This window comes from Pterocles gutturalis, unplaced genomic scaffold (assembly GCF_000699245.1).
Source record: "Pterocles gutturalis isolate BGI_N339 unplaced genomic scaffold, ASM69924v1 scaffold45902, whole genome shotgun sequence".
Taxonomy (NCBI): domain Eukaryota; kingdom Metazoa; phylum Chordata; class Aves; order Pterocliformes; family Pteroclidae; genus Pterocles; species Pterocles gutturalis.
In genome coordinates, this window is record NW_010117155.1 from 1 (window position 1) to 18,385 (window position 18,385).

Sequence of the window (18,385 nt, forward strand, 5' to 3'; positions counted from 1 at the left end):
CTCTTCTCTTTAAGGCTCTCATATACCTAGATAATACATGGACATCTAAAGTACTGTTAAAATGATATGTCAAATCACCACGTCTAGAACTATGATCTAGAGTGCTGAATGATGTCACCTGCCACTAACATTACCGTGAAGTACTCCTCAATGAGTGAATAGCATACGATCCCTGTGCTGGATAGTTTCACAACAAAAACTATGGTGTGGCTCTGAGCAGCACTACTGCCAAAAACCAACATATCTCTGGTGACAAACATGGGGCTAACATGGCTGTCACAGAGAGAGCTTTTCCTCTCCCATGCCTGTCACCTAGCTTGGTTTTTGTGCTACATCAGCCTCAGGGAAAGTGAAGAATTCCACCACAAGCCCATCTTGAATTCACATAACTTAAAATTATTTCACTCTTCCTCCAGATTTTGTATTTAAATATGAGATTATTAATGCAATGCCTAGAAGCTGTCTGTCCTCCCCTGCTTAGTTTCCTAACAAACACAGACATTACTGGCATTTTCTACTGAAGGGACAGAATAATGTAAAAAATTCAAAATACTTCATTAATCACGTAAAAAATTATTTGAGATTAGTCCTATTGATATTATTGCTTCCTAACCAGGATTTTGAAATGTTTCAAGTGAATAAATAGTAGCTTACAATTGGACACTTTTCACTACAAATACATTTCTATTCCTTTTTGCTCCAAGTGAAAACCAGAAAGACCTACCGGATCCTTCATACCACTGCCATCCTTGCCCAGGCCTTCCCCCTTCTTCCATCCCATCTTCTCCAACATCTTATGTCCTTTATTGCTGTTGCTGATTTCACTTTGAAGAAAGTTTAAGATAACTGATAAGCAAGAGTTAATACAAAGACTATGCTCTCTACTCAGATACTGAAGGACAGAAATGTACATGCACGTGCTGCTCTAGAAACCAGGACCAACTACTATGCTGTTACTACTGCCATGAAGAGCTATCCAGAAGACCATTGTGCTACCTTTTGCAAGTTATTCCATGCATATCTTTCATTACCAAAGCTATTCCAAGCCTCTGGTCAATACCAACTTTCTTAAAACTCCTTTTGAACTACTTGTTTACTTTAGGAGTTAAAAGATACAGCATGAGTGGGAGGGAATTGACTGTACTAGGGAAAAGGCAGTATAGGTACCTCACCAACAGATCATCCTTATGCGCAGATTTTGTTGTCTTGCACTTTCTTTTACTAACTTGCAAGCACCTACAAGTTCATGTTTCTTAAAAAAACCACCCCAACTACAACTACAGAAGCAAAAGTAAATGCATGTCCTATGACAGGCTGGATATTGACAGTGAAAGAAACTGAACGTGAAAAATTTGCATGTGTGCTATTACTGGGACTGGATAGTAAAAACAGAAATGGAGACACTTGAAAAGTAGACACTGTTGAAGGTGTTGATAGTGCAGCTTGAGAGTTCCTTGATTTTTTGAGTTGGTAAAGAAGTGATCTAAGCATCCTTACTGCCAATTTGAATTCTCTATGGAAGGTGAGGATTTAATAAAGAGAGCATGTGAACTGGCAAGTGAGAATAGCTTACTATTTTCTAGCTCTCCTAACACAATATATCCAGGTAATTGATAATCTAACAAACCGTATCCTAGTAATTAGTTGATATTTCCTTTATCATAATTTTTTAAGATTCGCTAGAGAAGGACACAGAGGATTCCTTCCACCCCAAACAAACTTACATATGAACAGAAGCTGGACTGTCATCTCTCTGGAAGGTTCCTTCACTTCCAATGGTCTCTCTGCGTTTTCCTGCTCTATCTTTGTACTTTGGATTTTTCACTGCTTTGTTGTCTTCATACTCTGTGTTCTTTATAAGCAGATAAAATTCCATCAAGACAAAGAAAGTGGGTTTTAAATTCTTTATTTTTGATAACTTCACTGCTTCCCTCCAAAAGTAAGGCGGCTTTACACTACTTAATTAATTCTAAATAACAAAAAACTATATAGTTCTCATTTAGTAGTTTCTTTCCTTACAGTTATACCTTGTGAAGTATGTTATTGCCATAATCACATAATAATGTAATATTGCAGTCATTAATTTCACAGAGGCTGTAAATAAATTAACAGATTCTCATACTGCTCTTGGTATGAAGAATCAATCTCTCTGTATGAAGCAAAAAACCATATGGATATTCCACTGGCTTTTTGTTTAAACATACAGCCTGTTACTCAGCAACTGTTGAGGTTGAGTTAGGTGACGGAACTAAGCACATGCATAGATTCCGTATCAATATTATTTTGCTAGCGGAAGAATTTTGGAGAAAGTTGGCATTCTGTTTTCTATATGAATACTTATTACAAGTGCTACATGTAATCCCATAGTTAAAATAATCTCTAAAACTGAAGTAACTTGAATATACTATGTTGCCTGTACATTCGTGTTGGCATTCTTCTAGGGCAAAGTGGACTTAAAATAAAAATATTGAAAAATTTCCCTCTTCCTTCCATCATTTTTCAGTTGCTCATTATTTTTCCTTTCCAAATAAAAGACAGCACTGCAATTTTATGTGAACTTCATTTGCAGAAATAAAAATAGAAATGTCTTAAGAAATTTTAACCTCAAAAAGATGAGGCATCTTGTACACATTAGAATGGATCTTCTTTTCCTAAACTTCTAACAGAACTTTCATGCCCTGTTATCATCATCTCTCTCTGTAGAGGTTTGTAAATTATTATTATTTAGTGTACAAAAGACAAGCTCAAGTTAAACTAGCAGCCTCAAGTTTGAGTGCATTTAAAAACTTTCCTTATTCACTGAAGTCTATGGCTTAAAATAGAAATCACAAAGTAGATGCAGACTTCTGTTAATCAGCTTCTACTGTAAACTCACCTGCAAACCATATTTGACCCGTATTTGTTTTAATGCTTTTCTTCTGACTAACTCTCTCTCTTCTTTGCTAAGTGCTGGGCAAACTAAAAAGAACACCACAAGATTGAATTTCTAATTAATAAAGTAACAATGTTTAGAAACATAAGACAACTGTGATAACTTTTGTTCTAACGTTATTACACATGGACACACATACCAAGAAGAAAATGCATCATCATGTATTGTATAATTATTCCCAGCTGACAAGAAAATTATAAGGAAACTGAAGTAATTACAATGTTTATAAAGTAAAGAGCCATAATAAAAAAAATATCCCACGATAACATGACTAACCAGAAGATTCCTTTTTCCTGTCCAGGCGAAGATGTGCTCTGACTTGTCCTGGTTCACATCCATCACAAGTATCACTGCCAGGATGTATATGAAATGAAAGCACAGTTTCACCAATCTTCACTTCATCTCCGTGCTCCAAGATGTAGGGATCGCATTTTGTTTTAGGCTACAGCAAAAGAAAATTTTGGTAGCCATGTTAGTTAGTTACTAATGAAGGGCACAAACACTATTTCACGAACACTGCTCGTAAGTTAGTAATTCAGTTTGGTATCACAAATGCAGGCAAGTATTTAACTACAGTGGCTATTTCACTCTAGGAACTGCAACCAGAGTGGATTTTTCCTAATACAAACCAAACATGAAGTATTATAAGTGGCCTTAAAAACAGAAGGGAATGAAAGAAGAGAATAATGTATGAAAGAAGCCACACAATTACGTTGTTAATGATTTGCCATAACACATTTAAAATAACCACACGACTACAGTTTTCTGCAACATACACGGAATTATAACAACAGGTACTCACCTGGAGAATCTGATTTCCATTAACAACTGTTCCATTCTGACTGCCTTGATCCACAAGAACGTAATTTTGCAAATTGTGGTCAAAATATACTTCTGCATGGAACTGACAAACAGAAGCCTAAGTGAAATGCTCTTATTGAGCAAATACTTCACAATTTATATGCTATTTTACAGTAAGATTTCAGAATATATTTTGAGGCCTTTAAAATGTGTGGCTCTAGTACTCCAAGTTAATAGAGTATTCCACACCTTATGATTTCATCCATGTGACATGTAAATGAATGGGCCACAACAGCATGAGCTAAAGTATGGTATTAATAATACAACTATTTTGGCCATAAACTGATTCACTACTGAGAAAGTGTATACTTCCAATGTGGCAAGTATGCTTTACTTAAAGGACTGCAAGATTCAGTTATATAGCATTTTTAGCTACTCTTATAAATAAAAGGCTTTTTCCCTGTAAGGTATGCTACAGCACTCTCAAATTTTTCTCTTCCAATTAAAGAAAAATATCTGATCTCATTCTACAGTTTCAGGTTACTTGGTATTTCATACCTGAAATAGCTCCCTAAATGCCATGCCTTTGTAAATATCATGAAATTCACCTTCACTTGCATCTTAATGCCCAGGACACAATGACTAGCCATCGCTTGCCTCCTTCTACATTCTTTCCCATATTGAGACTAGCAATTTTTTGTTTTGTTTTTTGTTGTTGCAATTCCATATAGGTATTGCTCCCAAACCCACATAGAACAGAATAAAAACAACTTCTGACGAGGCTCAAAGCTATACACTACCTCCAAAAATGGTGACTGGGCAAACCAAAATATCATCTTCTGAAGCCTACTAAGACTCTGAGTAAAAAACAGAAGTCTAAAAAAGTGACAGTTTCAAATTTGACAAGCAAAGATCCCTTTTGCTATACTGGAGAAAAAATACAAGAGTTAACTTGGGAAGAAAGTGTTCATCTAAAACCAAGTCTCTTCTTATCTGTGAGCAACAGCAGTTGCTACATTCAGTAATAAAAATATAGCAAAATAATATTTTGTATATTGGCTATAGCATTTACAACACAAGTACTTCCATAATGGTGGAGACTGCCTAGCTCATTCAATAAATACTTTAATTTCTACCCTTTGTTTTATTGAATGAGATGAATCCAAACTTTATTTCCTAAAGATGCTAAATCTGCAGTGTGTAGTGTTGTTTTTTTACATCTCACTCTACACTCAAGAAAAGCAAATGCCACAACTATTAACTATGAAAAGTGTGGAAAACAAACTGGTAGTTAAATTTTGTTTCCACAGAGAAGTCATTTATCTTCCTGCCTCTGAGTCCTTATCTGCAAAGTGAAATAACTTCTTACATAAGCAGTCAGGTACCCATGAAGTATTAAAAAATTACAGGAAAAAAAAAAAAAAACCTTTTGGCTTCTTTATGCACCCAATTTCAAATACATGCCTGAAAAAGTCATTAATAGCAGGCAAATATTTGCTCTGGAAAATTTTCAGTATAAAATATGTTACACGGCTGATTAATCAGAACTATCATCTGGAACAGGCATAGTAAAGTGTATTTCTGATACTTGCATTTGCAGATGTCTTTATCAATTTTTTTTTGTTTGGATGACATGTCTTTGTCAATCTATGTTTTATTAAGAGTGCTGTATTTATGGTCTGTGTTAGAGTAGCTAGCAAAAAAGAGCACATAATTTATCTTTAATCTTTCTTAACCAAAAGAAAAGTTTTCCATTACCATCTGTCACTGAAAGAAATTCTGATAAATTTACAAGCTCCCTGTATATCACTTACATATTTATGCAGTTGTCTTGAAGAAACATAAAATAGAACCTGTTGCTCCGAGCTCAACTTCAAGGACTGGATTACTTTATGACAAAGTTCTAACTAGCTGACATCAATATTTTATATACCATTAGTACTTAAAAGTAATAAGTTTTTTTCAAGCTCAGTAACTAAGAAGTTCAAGATTCAAAGTACAATTTTTTCTTCTGTGCATTACACTGTGGATTAGTAAAACTCCAATTAAAAAAAAAATTTAGCTTTTCTAGACTTCGAAATCACACTGTTGTTGGTGTTAATTTCCCATTCAGTACTGTACATTTTCCTAACTTCAAATGTGTCTAAACCCACATAAGATTTTGCAAAATTTAAAGCCATAAAATCTAAAGCTTCATTCATATTCTGCCTTTCAGCAGACAGAAAAAAGAGTTACCTTACTGACTCCAACTTCAGGAATCTGAAGGGTGTGTCCAACATCTTTTTCTCTGGAAGGCAAGTTGATATGCAAATCACAACAAAGCAGAAATAGGTCTAATAAGTGGCTTACAAAAGGGGTATTTCAGTTGAACCTTAATACCATGTTTCTCTTCTGAGCTATTAGGGAGCTTTACAGATATAAAACACTTGCTATATCCACAAGGTAAAGGCTTGCTTCCGGTCCCTTCTTCTGTCTATAAACTGTACACAGTAAGCAATGAATATATGATAAAGCTGTACTGTTACATTTTTATCTATAAACCTGACATTTCTAGCTGAACTTTTATACTTATAAAAGCCCTGTAAATAATACTCTGAACTCTGCATCCTTCAGGCTCTTCAGTACATCTTGGCATCAATCTTCATGCTGAAGTTGACTTCTTGGTTGTCTTAGGCAGGTAATGCAGGCAACGAAAGAGTAATCTGTATAGTTGGGTTTTTTTTTGTCAAAAACATTACAGTAGAAGGAATGGATTTGTGTATTAGTTTCCTATACCAGGGGATGAGGAAGCAATGCAGCTAGGAAAGGACCTATATGCAAACTGCAAGCAGAATTGTCATCTGTTAATCTTCACACAAAGGTACTTATAAAGCCCCAGCCATAAAAGCAAATCAAAACAGATCTATCAGCATTAGATAAAATCAGCTGAAAAGGGGTGAGGTTTTCAGTAAGCAGGGAAGAAAGAATTAATTCATCGTCAAATTCATCATCCACAATAAACAAACCTTTTTTTTTTTTTTTGTTTAATAGTAGAACTGGAAGAATGCATACAGGCTAGCACAAAACCCAACTTATTGTTGGTTTTTAAAAATTATGAACCAACCCTACTGGAATTTGAATGCTTCCTTGTGATCCTGAATTCCTGAAGTGTGTTATTCCATTTCTGAAAAAGTTACCTTAGTGGCCTAGAAAATGTTCACTTACTTCCTAGAAAACAAGTTTTCAAAGAACGATTTGCAGCTAAGCTGCCATTAGCACTCAGACACAAGACCAAGTTATCACTAACAAATTTTTAGGACTGCTGAGCTATATTAACTGCATATGTTGTTATCACAACAAGCATGACGTTACATGACATGACTCAAATTTCTTATTGTGGGCTAAGAGTACTGTGAGTACCTCACAACCGCTGCACGCTAGGAGGACAAGCATGAAGACCAGGGTCAGGCAATCCTGAGTAGCTTCCACAGCTTTCAAAAGGAGGTACGGTTTCAGGCATACGTAACAAATTCCAGTTTTACCTTCCAATTGTAGCAGGTTTCACAGCTGTGATAATATAAAGTGATCCAGTCTGTAGAACTGGTGATCTTATTACAATCACTCTGATACAAGGAGGCCAGATCTTTTCTTCATCTATAATTATAAAAAAAAAAAAAATACTGTTACTACCAGCAAATTACAGTTTTACCCCTATAGTCATAACTTTCAAACAACTGATATACATTCAGACATTATCTGTCCAAATGCTATGCAACTTTCAGAAAAAGAAATGTATAAGCACATCTGAGAGAAAACTTTGATGAGACTACTGTTTCAGAGGCTTTCTGACTGCACACTGAAGTATTAGAAATGTTTTCCTAATTCTGTTTATTTACATGTACACAGCTGTTTAGTTACAGCAATAAAATACATTCACAGAATTTACTACTGTATTATACATTTATGGACCACCAGTCAGATTAGAATACAGCTTTACTTTGAGAAAAGGCAGCCCCTTTTTTTCCACCACATCACAAACCTAATGTGTATAGAACTTTATATTTGATAACTTCTATGTCAAGTGTGTTTTTACTCTTACTAACATCATGCACCAATACAGATAAAATAGATGAGCCTACAGATGCATATACTTTTTTTGCCTCAGTATCTGTTAAGTGATTATATTTTTATCTGTATGAATTCTTGGGTGTACATTTGTAGAAACAGTCTCCAATAATCTCAGCTAGGAACAGACACGGTAGGATGGGGAAGACGCTAGATCAAAAGGTAGTAAGAGGAGAGAAGCTGTCTCCAGTTTTTATTACTCCAGCATTACTGCAGAATTGATTATTAGAAAACAGTTAAGAGAAGGAAATTTAATCTGAAAGCTTGATGGTAGCAAGCACATTTGAATGGCATTAATCACTCAGAACTGAGTAGCTGAATAAGTGAAAAATAAGTGAAAAAACAAGAAACAAACTGACTATTTAACTGTGAGCAGAGCACAGGTTGCATACAGACTTCTATAGGCTGTATTTCATTCTGTGATTTGGAATATCCTTTGCATATACATAGTTCCCATTGGTTGTATTAAGCTTTTCATAGGTTGGTTTGGGTTTTTTTGCAAGAGACCAGTCAGTTCTTGAGGAGGTCTTAAGGACCTAGGAGAACACTTCCTTTGGTACAAAACAGTATACAGGCTTCCTCTCTATACCCATTTCTTACGTGTTGCCACTGGAATACAAACAAGATAGGGTTGCAAATAGGACCGTGTACTTCACATCCATTTTTTGTACCACAGTGGACTCACCTTACATTGAATTATACATGATTGTTTATGAACAGTAATCACAAATATTATACATTAATTGAACACAGTTAATACTGTGAGTTCTGTACTAGAACCTCTATTTTAGCAATAGAGTTTCTTCTCTCCTGTCACTATCCTAATCTAAACAAATCTTATTCTACCACAAAGGTTTCTACAAAAGCACCGGACATTGTATCCCTAAACAGCTTTTATAAAAACACCGCTACTTGCTTCTGGGTACTGTGCAAGTAGAGGGAAGAAACAAATACTGGTAACATATAGAACTTTTTAATTCAAAGTATCTCAAGTCACATGCTTTTTTTTTTTTTTTTTTTTTAAATTATCCAAACTGTTGTTTTGTAGTTTGTTCTTAATAGGCTCCTGGAAAAACACAGTGACATCATACACACAAGCATTCACCTTCATTTTCTGAGTCTTCTGAATCAGCAGTTTCTTCACTTGTTACTTCAACCTCACTGCTGTAGGCTTCGCACTCAGAATCTGTAATTTCACCTTCTTCTGGCTCACTCTCTGTGTCTGCTGTTTTACTGTCATCTGTATATGCTGCAGTATCTGGTGTACTTTTGCGTGAATGTGAATTTATACTGTCTGTAGAAACTGAATCTTTGGCTGTTAGACTGTTTCCTGGTTTCATGTCCATCTTAGTCTTCTTTCTTATATTTGGAGACTCTTCTTCTTCAGTTGAACTTACTTGCTCAGTAGTGGAAAAGCAATTCAGACTGTTAGATGATTTATGCTCTTCAGTGTCCAAATCCTGAGGGGGAGTTACAGAATGTTACATTCTTTACAGATGAGTTATTCTAAAGTCTGCTATCAGCCTGGAAGTAAATTCTTCACTAGGAAGAATTATTTTTACAACTGTCAAGAAACAGTGAAATTTCCAGAAAGTTTTGCATGTACAGGCAAAAGAACATTTCAGTAGAAACACTTTCATATCCTATTAGACATGACTGAGACCATTTTCTATTTGGGAAAGTGTGACTGCACTCCTAAACTTCACTTATTCCTTCTTCTTTTCTCACATAAAACTCAAGATCCTTGTCCTCACTTTCAAACTTGTACAACAGTATCTTGAATATTTTTCCAGTTTTGCTTTTATGACACTTAGTTCTGTCCCTCTCTTACTCAATTCTTGCAACTTGTTCAGAAGTTCTTTAACTGATCATCATATCTTCCGTTCTTGTCTTCTCATTTTTTTCCACAATGGCCTAGGATATCTGGAATGCCCACCCATGCTTGCCTAATGCTTGCCTGTTCTTCCTCCTTTCAAAATTGCAAATTTAACAAAGCCTTTCATCAAGATAGTGTAGAGGACTTAAATTTAATTTATGCTATGTGGAACAGTTCTATTGAGAATCTATTTGCAACAAATTTCTCCACTGACTACCAGACAGATTAGATCATTGCAGGTTGTTCCATTGCCACTTGATTTCATGAGCAGAAAAAAGACCATCAGCACTTTTTAAACTGAGAAATCTAAAGTTTCATATTAATTTTGCCAGAGGACCTTGAAAATATGATTCTCAATCTAGCACCCTGGATGACCATCTTTAAAAAAAAAAAAAAAAAAGAAGAAAAAAAACAAGGAAAAAAAAAAGAAAAAAAAAGGAAGAAAGAGCACAAATGGCTTTGAAGAGAAACTTTAAAAATCTCAGATTTTAAGTTACTTACCATCTTGGATTCAGAATGAATGCATTCAATTGCCCTGAATTGTACCAAATATTGCAGCACAGCAGTTAAAATAAAAAAAATCCTTAACTTTTCTCAGTAAGTTTTTGTACAGCATTTTATATTTCAAGATACATGAATTAATCTGTATGTTAACATCATGGAAATTAAAGTACTTTCACTTTTCAGAATTGTAAAAACTCATCAGTGACACACTGTAAGACAAACACAAGAATTCTTCTCAGCCCAGCAGTCAAGCTGTTGGATAGGACTTTACAGTGTACTTTTGAGACACTTTCAATAAGACAGCAGATTCTCAGGCATAATCAGCAAATTTTAAAAGACCTCATGCTTTAACTGAAGGACTATCAGTTTGTTTAGGGTTTCTCTATAATGCACTAACCTTCCTCCCTGAATCCTCTAAGTACTGGAACTAGGAAGGTCACTGACTAATGTAGTTTATTTTAACTAAGAGATATAGTAATCCTGACAAAAGTAAGACTACACAGTTCATACATGTCAGACACGTGCATTCCATTAGAAATCTTGGCAAATCTGATTTTCACTCTTTTTGAATTATATTTTCCAGTGTATTTATTACTGTCTATATTTAAGTTTGGTATGGGTATTAGATTGATAACTGACACACCAAGGTGCTCTGCAATCCTAAATATATTTATTCCCCTAACACTGTAAGCTACCAAAGCTTTACTAATCTAATCTGAAAAGAGAGAAACTAAATGGTCTGCTCAAATCACAACTGAGGCAAACTAACAGATCACCGTGATACACTGATGCTTAAGTATAATGCCCCTGCCACTAAGCTCTTTCTCCATAGGGAATCCAGTGATCCTTGGTTTTGGCATCACTTCAGATATTCTAAATTAGAAAATAGGAAGGTGCTGTTTCAAAGCCTGGCTACTAAAGAGTAGACTCTCTGTTTGGGGTTGAAAACAGTCAATACATTCTGTCAATATGACCATTAAGACTGTTCTCAGAAGTTTCTGTATTTTTTCCACTATTACTACAATCAACTGTTAAGAAAGCAAATAAACTACATAGTTCTCTTAAGTACTGGTAAAAATGTAATCTTCGCATTTAGAAATCCCTGTACAAAACTGAGGATTTTAAAATTGCATTCCTAAAGAATATCGATTTTGAGCACTTTATGATTTCACAGATCTGTATTAAATTACACCTTGATAATGTCTAAACATTAAAAAATCAGGAACTGGCAGTACACAGAATATTCAGTAAATATCATCCTGAAGGACCGAACAAATGCAAGCAATGAACTTCATTTCTCAATGGCAGAATAGTTAAGTCTTCATCCCAAACCCATGACATAACACAAAAAGTATGCAAGTACGTGCTCACTATAACCATGTTTGTTACACCGTATCAGGCACATACCTTCCTTTGTGTGTTGCTTTGACGAATATATCTAAATAGTCAGTAGACCTACCCCAACAGTTGTATGTTGGATATGGACTGCCTCATGATTCAGCTTTGAAAAACTTTTTATGTACTGGGTATCACCACGTGATCTCTGGCTCTTCTCTCAGTAAGCATGAGTGAAGTTGAGAGGCAGGATGAATCTGCTCCATAATAAACTACTTAACCACACGGTTAAGTCAGTTCATTTTTCTGCATCTCTGACAAAGCCAAATGTGCAAGTGAAATCAGGATGTTTACGCATCCCATGAGGAGCTATCTTATAAGAATTATAAATCTTATTTGTGTGACTGAAATTGATGGTTTTGCTTTATAAACAGGCCATGAACTACTGATTACAATGACCTTCTGAAGTGCAGATTGGCCTACTTACAAAATATATATGAATGACCATAGTCACATAAGTATTTTTAATGAAAAATTCAAAATATTTTAAGCATTTAACTATACTTTTTGCTTTAATGTGACAGAGCACGACATTTTGTCTTCCGAAACTTCACATTTTCCTGTATTATGCCTGAGCAACATGCATGTTCATGCAATTCTTCAGCATGCCTACAAATTAGAACTTAAAAGTTATTATGAGCCTAACTAGCTTAATTCTAAGAAATGCACTGTTTAAACTGTATTGTTTTCTAAATAGATTTATTTTATACAAAATATAAAAATATGTACAAATACAGCTTTTCAGAAACATGTAGTCTGTTGCTTCTTGGTTTGCTACAGGTTCAGTGGGTGACTTAATGGAATCATGAGTACTTAACACCTTCATCTAAAGGGCTGAATATTAGATCTTTAGCACTGACTCTCTCAATTTGAAATATTAATTTGAAATTCAGTATTTTACTAAAGGAGCATTTTCAAACACTTTAAAATAGCTCTTTCACTCAGATGACTAAGCTTTCGCTGCTAGCACCATTTCACAAGTACTTCAGTTACTGTTTTCCACCCTACACAATATTCGCGTATCCATTGCAAAAAGTCTAATAAAAAGCCAGCAAAAGAGTAAAGCTCTTCCTATATCATAAGGAAGCTATTTTATACACTGATGGACAGCTCTGGAAGACAGGAAAAATACATTTGCCTTACCTAAAGATCACACAGTTTGTTTAGTCGGGATACTCTATGTTAATACAGTGATGCTAAATATGTCTCTTCCCAAATACACTAGAATGCCATCAAAGTTTTCTTCAGATGTTTTACTTATACAGTGTTTCAAATATATTTCAAAGTTACTTTATAGATGAACTGATTCTGACCAAATAGCTTCAAAAATTATTAATTTCTTTAGGAAAACAGGTATCTAAACATCAACTACTAGATACTATTTTTCCTTTAATGAAAATATCAAGGTTAAAGGTAAACTTCCACAGACTAATGCGTTTGGTGTCTCAACTCTACCTTCACCAGAAGCTGCCAATCCAAAAGAAGAAATCTTCAGATTAGCCATGGTTTCTGTCAACTGACGTACCTAAAGACGGGATGAATATTGGCAAAAAGTAAACTACATATGATAAAAAAAATAAAAAATCACTGCTTCAAGAATTCTGTGGGAAATGCTACTAAGTACACAAGCCTTGTCTCTCCTACAGAAGTAGTTAGAATGTGTCTATAATGGAAAAGAATACAGCAGAAGTTAATTCTGAGCATCACACTGAAATAAAATTATTAGGTACTACTTTAAGAATAAACTGTAACAACACTTTGTGGAAAAAATGGCCTATGTCAGACCCTGCATCTAAATTTTGCTATGTATTTCTAACGGCCTCAATCCAGCAAGTAGAACTACAGTATCATTATTGCACACAGTCTGTTCTCCAAGTTTTATGGACACATTGGACCTTGATACTGGGCCAGGGATCACATTACCATTTATGCTACCTTGTGATTTAATAACCAATTGGGAAAAGCAATAACAAAGTACCAATCTTCAAAAGAATTGTTGCAACTTTAGTAATTTAATCAGTATTCAGGGAGAAGTTTTATTTTAACATTGTATTTTTTTTGTCAAGAGTGGCAGAGAGAAGGGAAGGAAAAGGGAGAAGGCTGGACATGAGCACGCAGGAAAGCATTTCAACAGACAGCACTTCATCTACAAAGTTATACTTAAATCCAGACATTTTTAGTTTTCTTTTAGGTTGTAAATAATACAATAACTAGCATGAACTAATTAGTGTCTTCACCAATACCAGACTAAACTGGACAAAAATAATATTGCCAAGAAATACCAGGCATCTATGAACTGGATTGTGCAGCTTGTAAACTATTTTTTCAGTTTTATAACAGAAAAACCTATAATATTTTATTCTAATAAATCTTAATCTTTTATACTAATATAAATTTTTTTTTTAAGCTAATGAACAAATTTCTTACATGATTAAGAACTACACAACAAGAATAAAGTATTTGAACTCAGCTACATAAAATAAGACAGTAAGGTGCTTTGTTTTTTCTAAATCTAACAGTACATTTACAAAAACGGACAAAAAGGCTTTCTTTTCTTTTTGAAGTTTTGAGAGTTATGGTTTTAAGTTTCACTTTATATTCTCCCTTTTTTTGTTTTAAAAATAATAGAAAATTAAGAAGTTAAATTTGTAACATGGAATATGTGAACAGTAAGGTAGTGCTGGAACAGTCTGTCTTTCCATACAATGGGAGCAATTTACCCCTTAGGAGGAATCACAGGAACTGCTGTCCCTGAAGTGTAAAATATCCCAGAGCATGGGAGCTTCTGTTATCACAAGTCTGGAAACCTCATTATCATGTGAAAACCACACCTTCAAGTGTCTGAGACCCTCCCCAGATTAAGACCCTCACTCACACAGCACGCTAAATTTAAGAAACACCATGTCTTTAAATAGAAGTGGGAAAATAATTAAACAACTGCAGTAAAGAAGAGATAAGAACTAACCAATTATAGTGAGAGGGATGTGGCAAATAAGACAGAACTAACATTTTGAACTGTATAAATATACAATGTGACTGTAACCAGGTGTACTAGCTTTGTGGAATTACCACCTAGAATCCATCTCTCTGCAGAAATGCAACAAAATGGCATCTCGACTGTGTGTGGACTGACTTGTTGCACACCGGTGACGAACTCTAGTTTTTGGGACAACAGCACTATGGCACTAACCTTCACTTACTGCTCACAGATGCAAAGATCTGTGCCCTACAGAATGTTTTAAATGTTTTTCCTGTTATCCTGTTGGTCAGACATATTAATTCACAACTAAAGCAAAGTACTCTGTTCACTATCAATAAAACACATCAGAAAAAGTGGATGTTTACCTCCTAACTTGTGACTGTGCAAGCTTCACACAAAAGATTTGTTAACAAGACCCTCTACATAAAAATATTTTATCAGTATAAAATAAGCAGACAAGCAGCTATTTCTAGTATAATGAGATGACAGAAACAGACTGTGACGGGATCCTAAAAAGTAGTCAACATTATTTGTTAGGTCAGAGCTATATATGCCACAGAACTTTTATAAATACACTTGTTGATTTAGGTCAGTATATTACAGTGCATCACAGAACTAAATTTAAGAGATTTATTAATTACACTGTATGATAAAGGCTTATTCCTACGGGCTTTCCGTTATGCTCTTCTGACACATGATGAATAAAGTTATGTATTAACAAGGCCTTCTGAGAGTGGCAGAACGCTAATCCAGCAGTTGCACGCAGCATACCCAGAACTTGGATGCTGGTAGAACTCCTACCTTCAACTGCCTTAGCTCCCCTCTCTTAAGTCAAATGATCATTATACTTCAGTGTTGCTAAGTATCTACCTGAAGCTTTCGGAATGGAGTTGTTCCCATTAAGTTTTCTCAAAGAGTAGAAATTCCTACATTAGCTACCATCTACCTATAATTATCCATTTAACCTACCTTCATTAGTTCTTAATGTAAACAGCTTCCATTTTCAAATCTTTCAGAAGATGTCACTCCTGATACAAAAATTTTAAGCCCTGTATTGATGCTACGTAACTATTATGTAAGAGTATCTGTACACTAAGATAATTACTTCAGATTTCAACCAATCAGCTTGACTGAGGCCTACATAATGAAATTACACAACAGTTAAAGCAATAGCTTCAAAAAATACAAACTAAGGAGGCACTGCAAACTAAAGAAATCGATAAATTCAATTAAATCTTAAGTAATAAACCAAATCTGCAGAGTAGGACTACAGAAATTTGATTCAATATCAATAAGAAAATCCTTCTTGAGGTTTAATAGCTGTGTTACAATAGAACTTCTGGTGTTTAGGAGTGAGTAATGTTTTTCAAGGCAATCACTATGTACTACTATATAGTATGCTTTCTTAGCACTCAGAAAAAAAAGAAAGGAAGTTATGGTTTTTTATAATTTAAAATACAAGATAATAACAATGAGCATTTATTAAGACATTGCTTATCCACATACTATGGGCAACAAGAATGCATTGACCAAATCAAATACCAATAGGAGAGCATAATATGCAAGAATTACTACTTCACAGACATTTCAATCCCAAATGATGGTAGAGATACAGTGAAACATCAGTGGAATAAACTTTGGAATACAGTCACAAAGAAGGGGTGGTGTGTGTCTGTTTTCAAAACCTTCAGTCATTTCTTTATTCACCACTTGAATTTAAAAAAAATCCAAAAAGACAACAACAAAAAAACACGAGGCAAAACCCCAAAACAAAGACACTGAGGTAACACTGAACTTCTGGATTTAAACTGGAAGAGGGCAGATTTAGACTAGATATTAGGAAGAAATTCTTTACTGTGAGGGCGGTGAGGCACTGGAACAGGTTGCCCAGAGAAGCTGTGGATGCCCCATCCCTGGAGGTGTTCGAGGCCAGGCTGGATGAGGCTTGGAGCAACCTGGTCTACTGGAACGCGTCCCTGCCCATAGCATGGGGGTTGGAACCAGATGATATCTAAGGTCCGTTTCAACCCAAACCATTCTATGATTCTATAACTCTGATGTAAATCCAGCCCACACAGCACCCTGAATTCCTTCTAGTGTGTGTGCTAATCAGAGAGCTTCACTGACACTCAATTTTAGAGATCTACACAGTTGTATTGTAATAAAGTAACACTGAAAAAGTGAGGGGATCCAAGTTCGTAGTTTCACTGTTAATCACTCAATAGGAAAATTAAACACTAACTACATATTAGCAACCTGCTGTATACAGTTGAAATATGTTTGAATCTTTCAGAAAATAAGCATACATCCTCAACATAAAACCAAGCCCCATAACCCATAAATTGCATCAAAAAAACAGTTTTGCATTTTTTCATCTGTCAGTTCTAAAGTTACCTTATACTCATTTGCAGTAGTCTGCTCTGGTTCTTTTCTCTTCTTTTTCCCTTTTTTATCCTTGGTGTGCTGAGTACCAGAGGTCTGGTAAGACTGCAGATCCACTCGAGAATGAAACTGGTATCTGCCAGTTTCCACATCACAGTAGTAATAAATTCCAGTTGCTGGATCATAATATAGTTGATTTTCCTTTGTAAGAAATATGAAGAACAATGGTATCATCACTCCAATACATACATTGTTCAAGGAAACACCTAGTTAATGAAGAACCACATATTAAGTTTAAAATAAACATACTAAAGAACTGCGGTGGCTTGACCCTGTTTGGCTACCAGGTGCCTATCCAGCCATTCTCTCAATCCTCCCCCTCAACAGGACTGGGAGAGAAAATACGATGAAAAGCTCACGAGATGACCATCATGGGCACGCCAAATTCAACTTGGTGAAAATTTTAGCTCAAGCTTTTAATTTCAAAAGAGCTACAGAGCAGCTTTCTAGTATAAAATTTCTACAACGCCAGGCAAGCTAAAGATCTAGGACATATCAAAAAGAACTGAATGAAAACCTAAATTTATGTCTTAGCCTGCTGTCTTTAATTTGACTGAAATAGTTCAACAACTAATTAACAAACTTCCATTACTATTAATCTCCACTAATGTTTTTCAAATCATAAAGTCAGTTTGGATCTTAGTTCTTTGTTCACATCAACTTTTACTACTAAAACTTTTGCAATAGAGAAAAAATGCCAAGGGTTTTGAAAACAATCCTTACTGAATTATAGTAGAATCCAGTGCTATGGTCATAATACAATCCTGTATTTTCATCATAAATAAATCCGGTTTGTGAAACAGCAGCTTCTGCAGCAGCTCTCAAGCTCTCTGCCAAAGAACCCTCTGGTACTGAAGTATCTTCTGCTTCCTGATACCAGAAAGTAAGAAATTAAATTTTCTTCTGAGAAAACCTTGGTTGTTCAGCATTTTACAATGCCCTTATTTAAGTAAAACAAATCAGTGCTCTACGGTCTTGAATTGTTTCAAGAACTATTAAACAAGAAGACAAAAATCTAGCTGTAGTTTACTAATAAACTACTGATTTCAGTGGGACCAAGACTTCATCCTGTGCCTTTTGTATTCCACAACCTTTATTCAAAAGTGGTTCACATCAAAAATATACACAGTGAATATCTTTCAGTACGTTCCTAAAACAATTTCTGCTCTCTGTTCCATTTCAGTTGCTAGATGCTAAGGAACAAATCAATTAAGCAAGTGAGATGAAACAAGTGATCTAAGAGAAGGCTAGATAGCAGGGGAAAAAAACCACAGAACAAAATAAACATGTAAATCCCCTCAACAACTTTCTTCTCCTTATATGTTGCCTCCTTGCATCAATGTAGGGAAGA

General features: G+C 35.1%; 1 protein-coding gene across 1 annotated transcript in view; it reads right to left on the minus strand.

The window, feature by feature from the left end:
- Window positions 1-724: 724 nt before the first annotated feature.
- Window positions 725-18,385, minus strand: part of AGGF1 (angiogenic factor with G patch and FHA domains 1) — a gene marked incomplete at both ends in the record, with an annotated part of 19,449 nt that continues 1,788 nt past the window's right edge. The window contains 10 exons of the mRNA XM_010075697.1: window positions 725-824; window positions 1,725-1,852; window positions 2,876-2,958; window positions 3,209-3,374; window positions 3,735-3,836; window positions 5,969-6,020; window positions 7,255-7,366; window positions 13,068-13,137; window positions 16,987-17,175; window positions 17,758-17,904. Coding sequence (XP_010073999.1) covers window positions 725-824; window positions 1,725-1,852; window positions 2,876-2,958; window positions 3,209-3,374; window positions 3,735-3,836; window positions 5,969-6,020; window positions 7,255-7,366; window positions 13,068-13,137; window positions 16,987-17,175; window positions 17,758-17,904 — 1,149 coding nt within the window. The remainder of the gene's footprint in view (window positions 825-1,724; window positions 1,853-2,875; window positions 2,959-3,208; window positions 3,375-3,734; window positions 3,837-5,968; window positions 6,021-7,254; window positions 7,367-13,067; window positions 13,138-16,986; window positions 17,176-17,757; window positions 17,905-18,385) is intronic.